The sequence below is a fragment of the Diuraphis noxia genome, unplaced genomic scaffold (assembly GCF_037042655.1).
Source record: "Diuraphis noxia isolate RWA-SAM2 unplaced genomic scaffold, SU_Dnox_SAM2 contig0004, whole genome shotgun sequence".
Taxonomy (NCBI): Eukaryota; Metazoa; Arthropoda; class Insecta; order Hemiptera; family Aphididae; genus Diuraphis; species Diuraphis noxia.
Genome location: NW_028301714.1, coordinates 39739730 through 39758940, shown reverse-complemented (window position 1 = coordinate 39758940; position 19211 = coordinate 39739730). Strand labels below are relative to the sequence as shown.

General features: G+C 26.8%; 1 protein-coding gene across 7 annotated transcripts in view; it reads left to right on the top strand.

Annotated features, from left to right (window-relative positions):
- Rbp (RIMS binding protein) overlaps positions 1-19211 on the top strand; it is a 40283-nt gene that overhangs the window by 15911 nt on the left and 5161 nt on the right. For 2 of the 7 annotated variants that reach the window (XM_089225465.1, XM_089225470.1), the window contains exons 2-27: positions 278-376; positions 2650-2739; positions 2881-2955; positions 3047-3205; positions 3271-3439; positions 3590-3682; positions 3786-3932; positions 4163-4267; positions 5024-5127; positions 5197-5407; positions 5473-5599; positions 5674-5776; positions 8162-8342; positions 8426-8509; positions 9192-9403; positions 10158-10407; positions 12662-12796; positions 13050-13079; positions 13337-13513; positions 13655-13815; positions 14000-14153; positions 14210-14372; positions 14435-14678; positions 15552-15656; positions 17149-17271; positions 17652-17985. In XM_089225465.1, the coding sequence (XP_089081591.1) occupies positions 278-376; positions 2650-2739; positions 2881-2955; positions 3047-3205; positions 3271-3439; positions 3590-3682; positions 3786-3932; positions 4163-4267; positions 5024-5127; positions 5197-5407; positions 5473-5599; positions 5674-5776; positions 8162-8342; positions 8426-8509; positions 9192-9403; positions 10158-10407; positions 12662-12796; positions 13050-13079; positions 13337-13513; positions 13655-13815; positions 14000-14153; positions 14210-14372; positions 14435-14678; positions 15552-15656; positions 17149-17271; positions 17652-17985 (3835 nt within the window). The remainder of the gene's footprint in view (positions 1-277; positions 377-2649; positions 2740-2880; positions 2956-3046; positions 3206-3270; positions 3440-3589; positions 3683-3785; positions 3933-4162; positions 4268-5023; positions 5128-5196; positions 5408-5472; positions 5600-5673; positions 5777-8161; positions 8343-8425; positions 8510-9191; positions 9404-10157; positions 10408-12661; positions 12797-13049; positions 13080-13336; positions 13514-13654; positions 13816-13999; positions 14154-14209; positions 14373-14434; positions 14679-15551; positions 15657-17148; positions 17272-17651; positions 17986-19211) is intronic. The other 5 variants (XM_089225466.1, XM_015521074.2, XM_089225467.1 and 2 more) reach the window with 5 other exon arrangements.

Here is a 19211-nt window from a genome sequence, read left to right as displayed (position 1 = left end):
AACTACTGTTTTGTTTGATTATTAATTTGAATAAAAAGGTCAACGAAATAATATTTCTGAATGCGCTTTCTTGGTGCTGTGGCGCTTAAAAGAATATTTTTCAGTTTGACCTACATACACAATAAATTTTTTTACTCGATTTTTCTTAACTTTACCACAATGTACTTTTTTGTATACAGTGTCCGCAAAAAATGTTAAACACTACTCAGTGCAGTAGTGGCCAATTAATAACGATTAAGCTTAAGCATTTTATTATTTTATTTTATTTTTTTTTTAGGATGCCGATTATTATCAGTGCGAACAAAGTTGTGAACATAGTACATCCCGTCTAAACAGTGACTTATCTGACAACGACGGCTCAACGGCATTCGAACTGGTAAGTTTTATTAATGTTAAGTAGCTAATTGTTGATATTTGTTGAGATATATTAGAGGCACAATGTTATATTTATTGCTGTTTTGCTGCTATAAAAATACTGGACTGATAAGTGATAACACTTGGGAAATTTTGAGTATTTACGTGACCTTTAGTTATTATAGTAATTAATTTCAACTAAAGTCTGTTATTGAAGAGCTGTTCAGACATTTAATGTTGGTAATGTGTGTTTTATAAAACCTTTTTTTTAATGGTTTATTTAAAGTTCAAAAAGAAAATGTTGAGAAAAATTGAAGAGCCATATACATTTACATTTAAAGAGCAAACTCTTGTAACGTTTTAATACAAATTCAACCTTTCTCCGGTCATGTGAATACAAAGTAAAATATATTTTACCAAAAATTGTTAGTATATTGTAGGAACCTAAATATTTTCTGTAAGATAAAAAATTGAAAAATAATGTTAAAAATAAATTTTTTAATCCATCTTATAAATATAATTTGTTTTATATCATATAGTGTATTATTATATATTTTATCATGGAGATTTAAAACTTAAACAAAGTAATACCTACTTATTGTTTACTATTAATTTTGTAAATCTGATTTTTCAGTGAAGGTACGGTGCCGATTTGTTTTCTATGGTTATTGTGATAATCAAAAGTATTTTATCGTTACTGTGGACGGTTTGGTACCGTATACCGTCTACCGAAATGTGTATGGACCTAAAATTTACTTTTACGGTAGATTTTTAAATTCCTTTTGAATATTAAAATTATTTGCTTACTTCAAAACAAAAAAAAACACTAATATTTTCCTTTCTAGTTAATTAATATTATTTTTGAAATGGATAGGAAATAGCTCAGAAAAGTTTTACCTCTACTTCCAACGTTATTAAAAGGCGAGTTTTGTAAATAGAACGGTTGCTCTTCTAATAATTAGTAATTGGTATAAATATGATACGTAGATAATTGTTTATACTCTCAAGACCGCTAGCTCCTGAGCGACACGCGTTTTTTGTTTTTTCATGATTTCCCCAATCCTTAGCATGTCATATTTACTCCTAGTACTGACCTTAATATCTCTTAAATAATTAATTAATCAGTGCATATTTGTATTGGTTCAGTTATTGAGTTTAGAAATATGTGTTTTAGAAAATTCCATATTATTATGTTTTTTTAGTTATTGTATTGTATATTGCAGTGTACAGGGGCTCTGTCTCTGCTTGCTTCGTTCGCCACTCTTCAAATATTTTTTTATAAAGCGTGTCTGAAACCTCTTTCTATCTATCATAAAGTATACAAAAGAACTCTAATATTGGTTGCCAGGTTGACTATTTAATGAGACTTGACTCAAAACGTTTTTGTATAATATAGATCGCGAGATATTAGAAAAATTGAGTGTGAGTTATATAATAAAGTATATAGTTTGTCATTTGTTATAATTTGTCATTGATTGATATTCCACGTGTTTAGCTTTTTCATTATCTGGAACCACACCTTGACCCGCTCATATATTGTTCAATTCGTATGATGTAAAAGAGAAAAACAATGAAACAAAAGAGGTTCTTACTAGTGTCTAATTAAATATGAAAAAAATCTAGAACGTACATAATAATAATGAGAATGGGGTTGGTTTAAGAGTCCTTTGTATGTATATACGAGTATACATGTCATCTATCTTAAAAGATAAATTATTCATCTGGTTTATCATGTATGGTGTACTCCTTACGACAATTCATTGCTTGGCTAATTTACAAATGTATTAAATATATTTACCACGTAAACCGTTTTTTTCTTATCCTATCAACTTATTTTTAAGCAGTGAGTACCTAAATCGGTTTAAATAGCCACTATTACTTCAAAAATCAAAATATTACTAAAAACATTGGAATTCGTATATTTTTATACATATATTATTTTAAAGATACTTTAACGATTATGTATTATGTAGATTTAAATGTATGTGTTTTTTTCATATTTTTTAATTATTGGACAACTTAATTGAATATGATATTTATTTTATTGTATTATACAAGTACAATATATATTTAATAGGAGTAATTATAAACTAAGAAACCTTAATTACAGTTACTACTGAAATAAAATGTATGCTATTGATTTTAAACCACTTGTTGGCTAAATGAGGTACAAGATTTTAACTGTAAGCGTTTTGACAGACAATGGCTTGTAAAATGTAAATGTAGTTTTTTTTTTTTAATTTAAAGGTAATAGAAATTTTTTTTTAAATTTATATTTTGTTGTACCTATTACAGGAGGATCAACTAGTCAGAGTGTTAGAAAAAAATACCGAGCTAACCATCCAAAATACAGATTTACACAAACAAGTATTGCAACTTCAACATGTAAGCAAGTTTAAATTATAATATTTGTACAATTTAGTTAATGTTTAAACTAATAAATAAATAATGTTTAAGTTCTTTTCAATTTTAAAGCAGATTTTTAAATTATAATTTATACAGTACCTATTTATAATTTTTGCGTAGGTGAAAAAAGGCTCCGGGCTGAACTCATCATCAGCCCGGGCAGATGCCGATCAAGAAATAGATGAAATTCTTAAGGCAAGTATTTACCGTGTTTTATATTTTAATGAGAACAAGAAAAAGTAATATTATTATTTAATCTTTATGTATTATATTTACGATGATTTAGCTTATGCAAGATGCGACTGATAAAAAGAGAGCGTTGGAAAAAGATTATAAAGAATGCGTTGTCCAGCTTCAAGATAAGCAGCGAGAATTACAAACCAGACCATCTAATATTAACTATGCAGAGAAAACTAGACTGTGTGAACATATTGAATCGTTACAAGTAAAATATAATAATTGTTATAAATAATACATAATTTATATTGGATCATTTTTTTTTAAATTTAGTCTAAGATTCGAGAGTTGGAAAAGAAGATGGAATTAGAGAATGTAAAACAAGAGGAATTACAGTTGGAATTAGAACATCACAAAAAATCTACTCAAAGAACTTCGTATAAGTCTATAGATTTGGCTTTGAACTCACCCTCAGAATCTACTACATCTAGTGTAGAACTAAGTAAATTAGATTTAAATTTAATAAAATAATAATATACGTTAGGTATACAATGAAATTATGTTTGTATTATGCATAATAGACTTATCATATTAGGAATCCAAAAACAACAACTAATTTTATGTATAACTTTTGTATTACAATATTTCACAGGATCAAATTCTATTAATCATTCTTCTTTACCTGCAACGTTAGAGCACATGTATTCCACAGATCATTTGAGACAACACAGATTACAATCTGCCGGTATAAATTATTATTGATTATTCACATTTAATACCTACGTTAATAAAGTTGTACTATAATTTAAAAAATTAAATAACAATAATCAATATAATTCTCATTACAGGAGATGTATTGGATACAATTAATATCAACAGATCAAACATTGCGGGTAGAGTATCTACTATGCCATCAGAAATCGATCGAATAATGGCGAAAATAGACCAAGACAATAGAGTATTAGCAGAATTAGACAAGACGAGATCTACTATAGGTAAGAATAACCCCAAGTTTTATGAACTGCATAAAATGTAAATATAAAATACAGGATGTTTAATATATATATATGTGTGTCAATTTTTTTAAACTAAAATTAAGTGATATATTTATTTCATTGATCGAAATATGAATTATTCAATTTTATACATAACCATATATACTAAACACCTTGAATATTGCGTATATATATATATATATATATATAAAATAAAAAATAAAAAACAGTTGCCGGGGGTCCTGGGCAAACAGCACCGCTACATAAAGTCAAAATAAAAAGTGATAAAATGGATTCAAACACAGCACCGCTTCGGTCGTGCTTGAAAAAACGCAGTAAGTCATGGACAGAAAATAAAAAAAATGCCTTACTTTTAGTTCAAAGAGTAGTTCATTAGATTTATAAATATAATTTTTAAGTTATTTATATTATATTATATTATATATTTTATCAATAACAAAATAGTCAAATAAGCATAACTTGTAGGTAATTTGACAAAATATATTCCATAAGATGTTTAGATTTTTTACTAGCACCGACGCTTTTTATATGTGTGTATATATATATATATATACTATTAAATATACTTATTTTATTATAATTATTTAGACTAAAATTACATAATCATATCATAGCATTATAGCACAATATTAATAGCTAGAACCTAAGTATTTACGGTGTATTAGTGTTACATGCATTATGAATATATTATGTAGGCATATTATAGGTATGCATCATCTTATAAAACCCATTATTAAGAAAATTAATGTGGTTTATGTGCTTATACATTCCTGCTAAAATTATTACTAGAATTATTTTTCCATATTTTACAAACTGATTTTAACCAAATTAGTCGATAATGCATTAAATTTATTAACTAAATAGCATATCATATGCATGAGTTTGGCCTGTGCCAAATTTAAAATTAATAACTATTCCATTAAAACTATTCCTATTTATGTTTAAGTCAATTGAATTGCTAGTTCAATATTATTCTTTTTAGTAATTTTAATCTTATAATTGTAAATACGCTAAGGTACCCACAAAAGTATGTTATAGTTGTGTTAAAATCTACTTTTTGGCATATTTAGGTTTGCCTACTGCTGGTGTACTTACACCTTCTTCGAGTTCAATACAAGATCCGAATTATGCTTTGGCTTCTGTGCCATCGCATATAAATTATCCATATACAGAGGTATGTCTAATATTTTGTAACTAAAAAGTTTGTAATTTCATTTATGTATTATATATTTACCACGTGAAGCTTTATCGCGTGGCCCCTGGTCATCTTACACAGACATATCAACCCTTATCCATTGGCACATCAGTGTTGCCAACCGTAGGACCACTTACTACTACAACCCCAGCATTGGATAGTGTCTTATTGGCTACTGGACAGCAGTCAAGAATTCAACCCAAAGGACGGATTATGCCGGCAATTCCCAGTATGATCAATGCTCAACAAGATATTGATTGTAAGTGGATAATTTTATTTGTTGAAAAGTAAAACTTACCATTAAGGATTGAATTTATTTTTTAGACCAAAATAACATAATTAACGACGCATTAGGGTTAAGTATAGATTCAACAAAACGTATGGGGGAAAGACGAATGCCAGACATGTTAGATATACCAGGAAAAGGACAATGTTATGTTTATTGTGCAAGGTAAACAAAAATTTTTTTTTTTAAATGGAATAAATATTTTTTTCATATTGTGTTGTATTATATTTTGATTGTAGGTATACATATGATCCTTTCTATTGTTCACCTAATGAAAATTTCGAAGAAGAACTTCCAATTACTGCAGGGGATTACATTTTAGTGTGGGGTAATAAAGACGAGGTATGTTATAGTATTATTATCATAATGTTTTAAATTATTGTAAATTCTAAGCAGAACTATTAAAATTTTATTGGTTTTACCAATTATATTATGTATTATGATATTTCTAATTCTTTTGGAAATATTTTTTTAATATAATTTTTAGTAACAAGTAAACAAAAATGTTTTTGTTTTTTGTTATCAACATTATTTTTAAATATTTGAATGAGCAATTATTTTTAATTTAATATTCTGAAGCAGAATAATCTTCTAAAAATGTCCGCAATATATAAAATATTGGATAATTCGTTCTGCTGTATGGCATTAAAACCTAAAGTGGTAGGTCAGTATATCTTCTTACTAAGTAAGCCACTATAAATTTACCTGTTAAATTTGAAAATTAAAAATTTGTTTTACTGAAATTAAAAAAATAAGTTCAACATATAGCCACATATTTTTTATGAGTGATTGAATTTAAAATTTTGATGATATAGATATTCAATAATTCACAAGTAAAATAACGATTTCTATACTCAAATAATTTTTGATATTTAGTAGAACCTAATTAAAAAAAAACGTAAATTGTGAAAACAAGAAACATTTCACTATTATTTAAATTTACCATACATAATATTTACCATATGTGGTGGATTTTTCAAAATATTATATAATATAGATATACAGGGTGATTCTTTTAAGTGGGTATACTAATTATCTCGAAAAGTATTTACTTTTTTTTAAATATTTTTTACATGGTTTCAAGTTGTTAAAAACCAACGTTTTTATTAAAAAATTATATTTTTAAATATTTTTTATCCTTATAATTTTTTTACTTTTTTGAATGACAAAATAGAGTTTTAATTTCAAATTCCCAAGCAGAATATTTTTCTAAGTATTTTGATTCATAAAAATCGAATTTAGGGCTAGTAGTTTATGAGATATGTATTTAAAGTTTCGACAAGCGGAGTAGTGGACAAACATTTTGCAGGGTAACCCCGTACCACTCCACTCCGCTTGTCTAAACTTTAAATACTTATAACTCATAAACTACTCGTCCTAAATTCGATTTTTATGAATTAAAATACTTAGAAAAATATTCCGCTTTGGAATATGAAATTAAAACTCTATGTTGTCATTCAAAAAAGTAAAAAACTTAAAAAATTATAAGGATAAAAAATATTTAAAAATATAATTTTTTAATAAAAACGTTGGTTTTTAACAACTTGAAACCATGTGAAAAAAATATTTTGAAAAAAGTAAATACTTTTCGAGATATTTAGTGTACCCACTTAAAAGAATCACGCTGTAGATATAGCATTTTAAAGCTTGATCAAACAACTTGGAAATTCAATAAAATATAACCATAAGTTGTTATTTTAGTAGGTAATCAAATAATATTTAAAACACATAGTCGCATTAGTTTGTAGTAATTCAAAAACAAATTGCTGCAGATAGTTTAATTTTTTACCAACTATTCATTTTACCATCTTCAATGCGCATACTTTAATTCAAAAACAATTTTTAGTTGTTTATAGACTATGTGATGTATTTCTTTTTTTTTCTTATAAATTAAAGATTCAATTTTTATTTTATAATTATATAATGTTTAAATTTTGACGAAATTCATTTAGATCACGAAAATATGTAAATAAAGGCATGGGAATATAATGGTTCCTAAAAAGTACTTCAATTAAAATCAAAAAACCAAAAAAAGTATAGGAAAATTTTTTTTATAAACGTTTTAACTTTGAAGTTAAAATGTGGACAAAATTAGACATTTAAACGTATAATTATAATTTTCGTTATTTTGTTGTACTTCAAAAATATTATTTATGGAGAAATGAAACTTCTATTTCAAATTTCGTCCACACTAATACATTTGAAAAATATTTAAAATTAAAAAACTTGTTCTTGTCAAAAACTCATTCAATCTATTCCGTATTGCTAAAATTAAAATTAAATTATTATAATAGCAATATAAAAAAATCATTAATAAATCTAAAAAAAAAATACACATGTCTATGAATGGCTTAAAAAGAGACAAGGCATTTTGAAATTGCACTTAATGCTACTTTAAATGTTGGATAGAATTCTACATTGCTATAGACATTTGTTTTTGAATTAAAATAAAATAACAAAATCGATTTTTTCAAATATTTGTGCATAACGTAAATTTTTCCGTAATTTTTTTATTAGTAAGTTATTTCTGATTATTAAGAAAAGTACTAGCAATGTTGAGTTACTAACAAATTTGTTTGATACTTAGTTACATGTCATATTTGTCTGGTTTTTTATGGTTGTACTTAATAATAAGAGGGTCAGATTATATTATGTAAGAATTTTCCATTGTGTAGTATAAAACGTCTATATATTATGTAAAAATAACTGGATACTTCTTTGATATAGGACGGGTTTTTTGACGGAGAGCTTTTAGATGGAAGACGTGGATTAGTCCCTTCAAATTATGTACAACAACTATATGGTAGAGATCTTGAAGATTTTTATCAATCTATGGTTGTCAGACTTAGAGAATGTGACGATAGTGCGACAACTACGGTTCCTCAAAATATTGAATACATGCTCCCTGGTAAACATAATCAAATATTATTTATTTTATAGATAAAGTTAATTAAAAATTAAATGGCATGTTATTTTTAAAAAACTTAACAGACGAACAAGTAAAGAGACTAGCTCAACAAGAGTATAATAATATGTTAGAAGATTTACAAGAAGACGATAATGTTGATGACGATGGTGAGATTTTGAAAATGATATACTTATATAATTGAATTCTGTTGTTCAGCTTCTTGTTTATTCTTATATTATAATATTAAATAACCATTAACATAACAATTCAGATAGACTTTTGTCCAATTATGGCAGTAGGCATAGGATTAAATAATTGCTTGCTAATAGGAAAGTATGAAATATAATATATAAAGTATATTTTTAAGTTAGTAGAAATTTTGTAATTTCGATTTTTCTTTGAGTTTTGGACAAGGAATACTAGAGGATATTTTAGTAACAATTATAGTAACAGCTTTATAGATCTTTAGATTATGTGTGAACTATGGGTGATATGTCTTATTAAATAATTGTAATGTTTTAATATATTTTTGCCTAACTTTTCCAAAACTAACCTCGAGCTAGAAAAACGTTTATTTGAGAATTCCGTAAATAGATTGTTGTAAGAACAATTTGGTGATACCTACAGTATAAAAATTATTATATTTTTTCAAATAGTTTCTAGTTATATGTAATTTTTTAATATTTATAAAAATCCAATAGGAAAAAGTGATAGTGGTCTTACAAATTAAAAATGTTATTACATGGTGGTGGCTGAATATTCTAGACTAGTGCATGTAGAGCTAGCGTAGAGTAATAGCGTCTTGTTTTGGGGGGGATAATTGTTTTTCCGGGACATCGTCACTGTTAGACATGTTCTTCTCGCTGCTAGTACCGGCACCGAAGCAGCTGACATTGGAAAGGCAGTTAAACAAAAGCGTGCTGATTGGTTGGAATGCGCCTTCGCCTGAAGAGGGTTGTTTGCCAGAATCATATCACGTATATGTAGATGGAAATTTGAAAACGACTATTAAAGCTACAGAAAGAACCAGAGCTTTAGTTGAAGGAGTTGATTCAAACAAGGTAATAATATAAGATGATGTGTATATTATTTTGTGTAAAAATAAAATTTGATTTGATTTGATTTTTAAAAAATGAATTATATTAATTATACATACCTTTTACTTACGTAATTATTCCATATATATATATTATTCTATGGCCAAATATATGTTCTTATAATCTAAGCTACATCATTGTGTTAACCAATAACAAACAAAATGTTCCTTAACGTTTATACATAAACTCTTACACACTAATAGTTGTATGTGTATGTGTGCGTGTGTAATCAATGATTACAATGATTAAGAACAAATTAAATAACATACATTCATTATTAGTTATACTTCTTATTATTGTACTTATATATTTAAAACAGTATTTACTACAACTTGCTGGTCAATACGATTTAAAGCTTAAACTTAAGCTTAGAAACTTGACTTTGATGTTTTGTGTTAAATTTATTATTTTCGTAAATAAATGTTTAATGATTGTATTTCATAGCATTAGAGTTGACCATAGATTTCTAGTAACTTTATTCTAATTCAATTATCGAAATATAATATTTTTATATATCTAAAAATAAAATTTTAGATTTCCTAATAATATCAAATATATATTAATAATAATATAATATAATTATTAATTGCATTATTTTGGTATAATATTTATGATTGCTTACTAAATATAATTCTAAAAATTAATATGCTTCTTTTGTTTATTTATGAATTCAATACTTGAATAATATTTTAACATTATTATGTTTTGTGGTTTGCAGCCACATAGAATCAGTGTAAGATCTGTAACAGCTAATAGAAGAACGTCTAGAGATGCTGCTTGTACTATGGTAATTGGTAAGGAAAAAGAGTTGCCATTACGACCATCACACGTAAAGGCTAGCCAAGTGACATCAACGTCCGCTGTTATATCGTGGCTGCCAAGTAATAGTAATTTTCAACATGTGGTTTGCGTAAATAACGTTGAACTCAGAACTGTCAAACCTGGTGTTTACAAACACACAATAACAGGTAAAATAAATTGTTTTTAATATATAAGTACTATTTAGACATTATTACCATTAAATATGCATATAGCTTCTATAGTTGACCAAATACCATTTAACAGTTTGTATAATATGAGTTGTATTTTAATTAAGCGTATTTTTAAGGGCAATGTTGAATATTGTAGTTGTAGGTATAAACATAACGGCATGTGCTCGTTAATTATTGGTTTTTACTTTTTATAAAGAAAGTTTTAAAATAATTTTTCCAGAAAAATAAAACAGTCATGTTGTATAATATACAAATCGCATTAAAAATAAACTAAGTAAAACAATTGTTGTAATATTTTTTTGAGTTAACCTAGTTAGTAGTTTCATATTTCGATTCAGATAATTAAGCTCCCGAGAATTTGTCTGCACATAATTATAATTATATATTTTTTATAACAATGTCTTGTCTTTGTGTACTAGTCATATTTTCTCGTGTTTAGCTCAAGTCTATGCAAATTACAAATGATATTATAACATTTATTGAACTATTAAAGGGTCGTCATTTTAGTTTTATTAGGAGGTGACAATGACAAACGATGAAACGTTTCGACCAGCCCTATGACTGAACGAAAAATACTTCACTAGCTAATTTCTGCTTATATTTTTATCTTGATAAAATTCCCATCTTATATTACTTAATTTTATGACTGAGACAGAAATAGCCTCATTTTAGAGCAAAAGGACGTGAAAGAGCAAAATAACTATGGTACTTATATCATTTACTTCAGCCCAATCCCTTGGTGGCATTCAGGCATTATTTTATATTTTTCCAGAGTGGTCGAACATTTTACTATACACGGTGTTTGTTTTATATTTAGAATTTATATTGTATCAGAAGACTTACGTGTGACCAAATATTTAGAACTAAAAACTATAGTAATTATTAATTCCTATCTTGAAAATAATTTTCTAGTATCAACATAATATTGTTCCTTAAAAATTAAAAATTATTTTTCATCAATAATCTGGCCGTTCTTAAAATCAGACAGTGATAAATTCCCACCTTTGATTTTACCCAATAGAACGATGAATGGAAAGATGTACTTATGGAGAGAGATATGATCTTTTAGATTAGACAGGAGGATATGATATTGAACATATTTACAAATTCTTAGAAAATTCTTCTTTATTTAAGGATCACCTAAATAGTAAACACTAAACACCAAATACTTTATGGTAAATAAATATGCTAGAAAAAGCCTATATCATTACCTATGTCAATATACTAATATAGACAGCTATTTTATATAGTGATAAGTCATTAAGACCGTTTGAATATGTATTTAAAAATGAGTTAAAAGCAAAGAAAACATCTTCTGGAAAACATAGATTGCTCCACATTATTAATATCAATATTAAATTTAGCAGAGCTATATTAGAGCTTGACATCATTTAGGATGGCATCGCATTGTATGAGGGCTATTTAAATTGGACCCATCAAATCAAATGACTTAAAGCTATCGAAGTCAAGTTTTGGATTAAGGATATCAGATGATAGTCAGATAAGTTTTAGTGAAGATGATTATATTGTATTTTAAAAATATGGTAATATTACATTTATATCCATCAATTAAGTTTTAAGGGCGCCTATATTCTGATAAAAAAAATATTTAAATAAGGATTAAGAGTAATGTTGCATGAATTAATGATACACCTACTATTTTAACAATATAACAGGTAATAATAATACATATGTTGGTAGATATTGTATTGGTAGACATGTTTATTGCCAATTTCGAAAAATAGAGTACTTTATTGTAAAAGTATAGATTTAGACAGGTGTAGTAGATACAACCTGAGTTGGAAACAAAACTAATATGTTGGCAGTTTACTTATGTTACGATTAATATACTCAATACTTATACAGTTAGTTTACCAACAAAAAAAATCAATATATCTTGAAGTAACTAAATCAACCCTATATTTTATTTATTTAAATAAATATGTCGCCATTAATACCTAAAAAATTTATAATTTTTTTTTTAGTAAAAAATGTATGCATATTATTGTTACTAAAAGATCAACTTTTATTTCTTAAAAAATATTTAAAAGACAACTAAAAGTTAAAAAAAATACATGTTCAATCATCTATGGTCGGTGAATTATACTTAATAGATAAATTTCCTTTAATTTAATATAAGTTAAATAAATATCATTTTTTAATTATATCAAAGAAGTATTAATAATTAAATATATTTTTAAGTACATTAGTTCGTGGGTTTTGTTTATAGGTTTGGTGCCCAATACTTTATACAGAGTAACAGTTAGTGCTAAGACGTTACGTGCACCGACGTTTGATCAAAAAAGGACTTCTACCTCTATGGAGAAATTTTCTACGCACATAAATTTTAAAACGCTGCCTAAAGGTAAACATTTTTGAATTTATGTTTCATTTAACAATCGGACATAAGAATTACTGCTATATTATCCATCGTTATTTTTTTTATGGAAAAAATAATGTGTTGGCTTTGCAAAGTTGAAAGCTAACCAAATCGGTTTTTACCGAATGAAGTTAATTCAACTGAAAAATTTTATTTCAAATAATATTACACTGATAAATATTGTTTAATAATGATATATGCAAATTTTAATTATTTGCTTGTTTTCTTTATTGTATCGTGCTTGCATGTTTGCATACAGGCTGCAAAGGTAGATAATATACATCATTTTATATTTTTGTAGAATGTAATTTGTTATACATAAAAATATAGAATATTTAAAGAAAAAAATAATTTATTTTCTCTAATAATTGTTTTTTTGAAACAAAATATATGAGATACAGTTTTAATAATATTTCCTCATTCTCTTTCTTTTTACTAACATTTTTTTCTTTAAATTTTCTTTGTATTTCATATTACTTTTTAGTGGATATTTTATTACATGTTAATCTACTATGTTATTTTTAGGACTTCCAGATCCACCTTCAGAAGTTCAAGTAGAATCAGGACCACAAGATGGAACTTTATTGGTCACATGGCTTCCGGTAACCACTACACTCAGTGACCCCTCTAACCGTGGTCATATAACAGGTTATGCTGTATATGCAGATGGAAAAAAAGTGTCAGATATTGACAGTCCTACTGGTTAGAATTTATATTCATTATAAATACAAAATATTATTATACCTAGCCACCTAGGTTAAGTAGAGATAAAATAAATAGCATTATAGTAATTAGTATATTATAACATAATATAATTTTATTGATTCATATTATGATTTTCAGGCGATCATGCTTTGATCGATATCACTCAACTGCTCAGTCTAAACCCAAGACAAGTAACTGTACGTACTAAGTCTAGGGATAACCAGTCTTCTGATAGTAATCCAGTTTTGATACCCGGTGCAAAAAATAAATCACCTCATCATCACAATCATCATCATAAAGTAAACAATATAAGTACCGATAAACAAAATAATAGTGAAAAATGATTTATCAGTTTATTTAAAGTTATAAAAAAATTGTATTTATTTATTTATGTTACTGTTATTACTTATTATAGTTATTGAAAAAAAAAACTTAAAGTAATTATACGTAAAATTAACCTAATCAAATTTAAATATATTTTAGCAAGATGAAGATAAACGAATTAAGTATGGATCGGCAGTACCAAATCACATGAGACCGCAAAGGAATGCTTATGGCCAGGTAATCGTGGACACAGAAACTGAAAATCTCAGTGATAAGGAAATATTCCCCGGGCAAATAAGCATACCATCGATAGGTATGTAGTAAATTGCATTAAATTATTGATAACCTTCAAATCATAAATTTGGACAGAAGTTACGAAAGATTTTGCTGGAGAGGGAAACTATAGTGAAGAAGAGTTCATGGAAAACGGTCGAGGAGCAAGACGTGCTCCCTCAGCTCATCCACATAGGCCTGCAGCGCCCACTCCTAGGTCTAAACCTCCTCATCATGGTCGTCATCATTACGATGAAAGGTATTTTTAGAGTTAGTGATTGTGATATACCATAGAAACCATTTTATTTGTTATATTTATAGAGAGCAGTTCTATCAAAACGAGAAACAGATAGAACCTAGAATAAAACATGCTAGTGGTAGTGGAGACCAAAGAACTTATAGAGGAAGAAGTTCTGATCCTAGGCAGACTGTTTATCAGAAGACACCTAGAGACAAACGACCAAGATGGGTAGTGGCTATTTATGACTATGATCCTACTACTATGTCTCCTAATCCAGATGTGTGTGACGAAGAATTACCATTTAAAGAAGGAGAACATATAAAGGTTTGCTGTTATATAAGTTATATCACATTATTATATTGCAAAAACGTATAGGTATGTAGATACTTGAATATATTTATTCATGCAAAATTTTCTATCATAAGCTGATATTAAAGTATAAATGCTAAATAATAAATTTGATAGTGAGTGTTTTATTATTAACTAGCTGTATCTATTGAATATTATAGTTGGTGTAATTTGGGCCATTTATTTTAACATATTGAGCAAATTGGTTAAGTTTTACTTCTACCTATGAAAATAAACAATAAATGTAAGCAAGTATGAACAATGATTATTGACTAGGTTGTGAGTGAATCAGTAGGAACATTTTTATTGAACTATAAAACAAGAATGATGGCGTCGTGGATTCGTGGTCCATATATGGGTGGTTAAAATATTATCAAATAATAACGATAAAGTAATAAAAAGTGATTTTTTAGAAAAAATTTGTTTTTTAACCACTTAAAAAGCTGTATAAGCATATATATATAACCTACGTAAGTAGTTTTTGAAATAATGAGTTTCATACATTATTAGCTGGTATATATTATAAATATATATATATTTCAAAAATTTTCATCTCTCAAATTTTCTAGAGTAAAATTCAGTGTGCTTAATAAATTAAAAAATATATTTTGCCAGTTGGATATGTAGTTCCAAAAATACCTATTATTTCAATTTCAGTCACCCATTCCCTCGGACGATGCCACCTCAAATATTCTATAGTTAGACTGTTTTTATATGTCAGTGAGCCATTTATATATACATTATAAATAATAATAGAATATCAAAAATACAGTTATAGAAGTTATAGATTATTAACATCATATTAAGTGAACTACTTTTAAACATATAATTATATTTTCATCGTTATAGATATACGGAGATAAAGATCCGGATGGTTTCTATTGGGGTGAAAGTAGAGGAAGATTTGGTTATGTTCCTCATAATATGGTCATGGAATTATCCGATATGCAAAAGGTAAATGTATGGAATTTTATTTCTAAAAAAAATAAAAGAGCGTAGACTTAAGTAAGTTGTACACTGCTCAATGGTAGTTATTTTGGTGGACGACTCTTACTCGTATATTATAACACCCAAGGCTGGGCATTAACGAGTTAAAAAGTTAAAGTTAAGTTACTTTTAACTAAGTTATTTAACAAGTTACTTTTATTTTCAAAAGTAACTTCCAGCTTAACGAGTTTCTTTTTTTTTAAACAATTTCTAACTTAACGAGTTAATTTATTAATTTGTCCTAATATAAATTTCATACATTTAAAATTATATTTTGATTTTTTAAACTTATTGATATTATATATTATACATATATGTATATTATATATATAAAAATAATAATTGTGGGAATAACCAAATACCTACTTTACGATATGAATGTGAGTGTTTTGCATTATTTCTATATTTGAAATTTCAATAGATATTAGAATAACATGTATAAGTACAACTATCTACCTATATAAAATTTGGGAAACGATTTACGAGTAATAATAATATTAGTAGATAATAACATTTTATTTTATTCTGCTTATTCGCAGAAAAAAAAAAAAATATATTATATATTATTATAAAACAAAAATGTTATAGGACCATAATAGGGGTAATCATTATTTTGAGAAAAGAAAAACATATTATTTAATTTCCTTGTATACAGAGATAATATACTCTTACTAATTTAATAGTTGTTATATTTAATTTCACATATTAAATTACAAGTACATGGATAACTTGGCCTGCAGAGCAAATAATTAAATTTAAGCCCAATGGTCTAATGTATTTAGGTACTATAAATAAATGAACAAACTAGCCACACAGTAGGTCGATTATTATTAATATTATTTTATATTTATAAATTGTTAATGATTAATAGAATAAATAAAATAAAATTTTTAAGTTAAGCCATCATTTTGGAAAACGTGTAGGTAAAAAAAATACATTGAAATAATTTATTTGTTTTGTTAGATTTTATAATTGATTTAAGTATGTAAGTAGTACTTACTAAGTACCTACTGTAATTAATACAATTACATAAGTTTATTGAAAATAGTTAGACTTCCATTATATTGTGTTATTTGTTAAGCTTTGATAAAAATGTATGATAATTTATTGTACATGAAAAAAGAAAATTAACTCATTTTTAACTAAGTTAAGTTACTTTTTTTTCAAATTAACTTTTAACTTTTAACGAGTTAAATAAATAAGAAAACTAACTTTTAACTTTAAACTTAACTTACATTTTTCTGTATTAACTTAACGAGTTAAAATAATTAGTTAACTTGCCCAGCCTTGATAACACCCCCCCTCCTACCGATTTGAACAACTAAATTGGCTTAACATTATCGAATGATGTCTGGATACATACTACTGATAGGTCATAAGTGGCGTGACAGTAGTAACTAGATTTTTATACTTCTTTTATTGATTCTAAAATTTTAATATATTTTTGCACTTTTTATAGAATCAAGATCCTAGGGGCAGAAAAGATGACCGTTGGATTGATCCGTATTCAGGTCCTGTGAAAAAAATGGTAGCACTGTATGACTACGATCCGACTGAAAATTCACCAAATGTCGATGGAGACGTTAGTCAATTTATTATAACTACCTATCAATTTTAGGATAGCTAATTATAATGACGTATTGTTACTATAATGTTAATCGTGATACATAAACGTGGATTTTAATTTTTTATATGTATTAATTGAAGCTGTTTTGAGATTGAAATAGTTAATTTATTTGCATTAGGTAATATGTATAATAATATGTACCAAACCTTCCAGCCCTGATCATATTAAGCTGAACATACACTAAAAATAGTTGTATGAAGTTTATAGTAGACGACATTTTTAATAAACATAGAGATTATAATTAAAATTATTAACTTATAAAATATTATAATTCATAAATATTAATCAGATATAGATATATCAGACGCAATACATTATTTTTTGTTTCGTTACAGCAAGTGGAATTACACTTTAAAATGGGTCAAACCATATTCATTTATGGGGAAATGGACGACGATGGTTTTTACAGAGGTGAGTGTAATGGAGTCCGGGGCTTGGTACCTTCAAATTTCTTGGTGGAGGTGGGCACAGAGTATGCTGATGGTGAAAGTGTTGGGCCATTACAACCCAAAGGCCAAAGGCAGTCTCAGCATCACCAACAGCAGCAACAGCAGCAGCAACAACAGCAGCAGCAGCAACATCAGCAACAGGATATGAGAGGACACGGCCCAGGGGCTCGTGGTCCACCGCCCCCACCTCGAGGCATAGACCAGCCACTCAAGCGCAAAGGTAAGCATCTCCAAAACTGTTGACCTCTGCCCTTTAATCATAGTCCACACATAATTATTTCACAGATATTCTTTATGGTTATATTCTACCCTTGAAGCAGCTGTTTGTATTTAATGTCCATTACACACTTTTTACATTTTTCGGGTGTGCGGCAATTGACATAGTTAGACTATGATCAACAATGGAAACTATAATCGTTTTGCCGCACTCAACTCTTACAATGTAACAATGTATTGAATCAAACTTTAAATGAAAGTACCGTGATGGTGGGTTATCCGTTATCGTTGTAAAAGTAAAAAAAAAAAAATCGCGTTAAATATAAAAATAAAAATAAATAAATACATATAAAATATTTTAACATTATAGTTAATATTGAGACACGCGAGATCTTTAGAAAAAACATGCATATACACCTACACAATGAATTGAAATAGTCGAAATATATAAATATGTTTTATTTGTTTTTGCCTGATATTACTTCAGCAGCTTGTATTTGTTTTGTTATTTTATTATTTTTCTGACCCGGTTTTTGTCACGGAATTTATTTGTTACCCTATTGCAATGGCTTTTGAAATGAGTGTTTTGTTTTGTTATTGAAAACTTGACAAAATTATGCTGTGTTATTGTTAATATATACTTTTGTTTAATGTGCCTACCCGTTATTTTCTGCAACATAAAATATGTGCATCATACCACAGTAAAGCGTACTTTTTATAAATTCATATAACTCAATACATATGCAGTTATTTTTTTTTTAAACTATCTACTTATTATCTCGGTAAATATTTGTGATTATAAAATAAATATTATTTTTTATACACGTTATATAGCTTGAAGTTATTATAAGATATAACTTAAAATTAAAAAAAAAATAATTTAATATTTTAAAAGTATTTGTACTATTATAGTGATTTTTTAATTTATTTTATAAACAAAAATGATTATAGTTTCATACTCAAAAACAAAATAATTTTCTAAACATTAAGGTGAATTATTATCAAATTTGAATAAATAGTTAATTTTTGTTAAAAGAATTTCAATTTTGAACATTAGATAGATAAGAAATAACTTATATGGAGTAACGTATCCTGTGTATTATCTACCTGCAAGTATCCGATAAATAAATTTTTTTTACTCACAAAAATTAACTAAGATAATGATCATCTATTCAAAAAAAAAAATGTTTCATACATCATAAAGTTTTGAGTTATATTATGTAACTAATT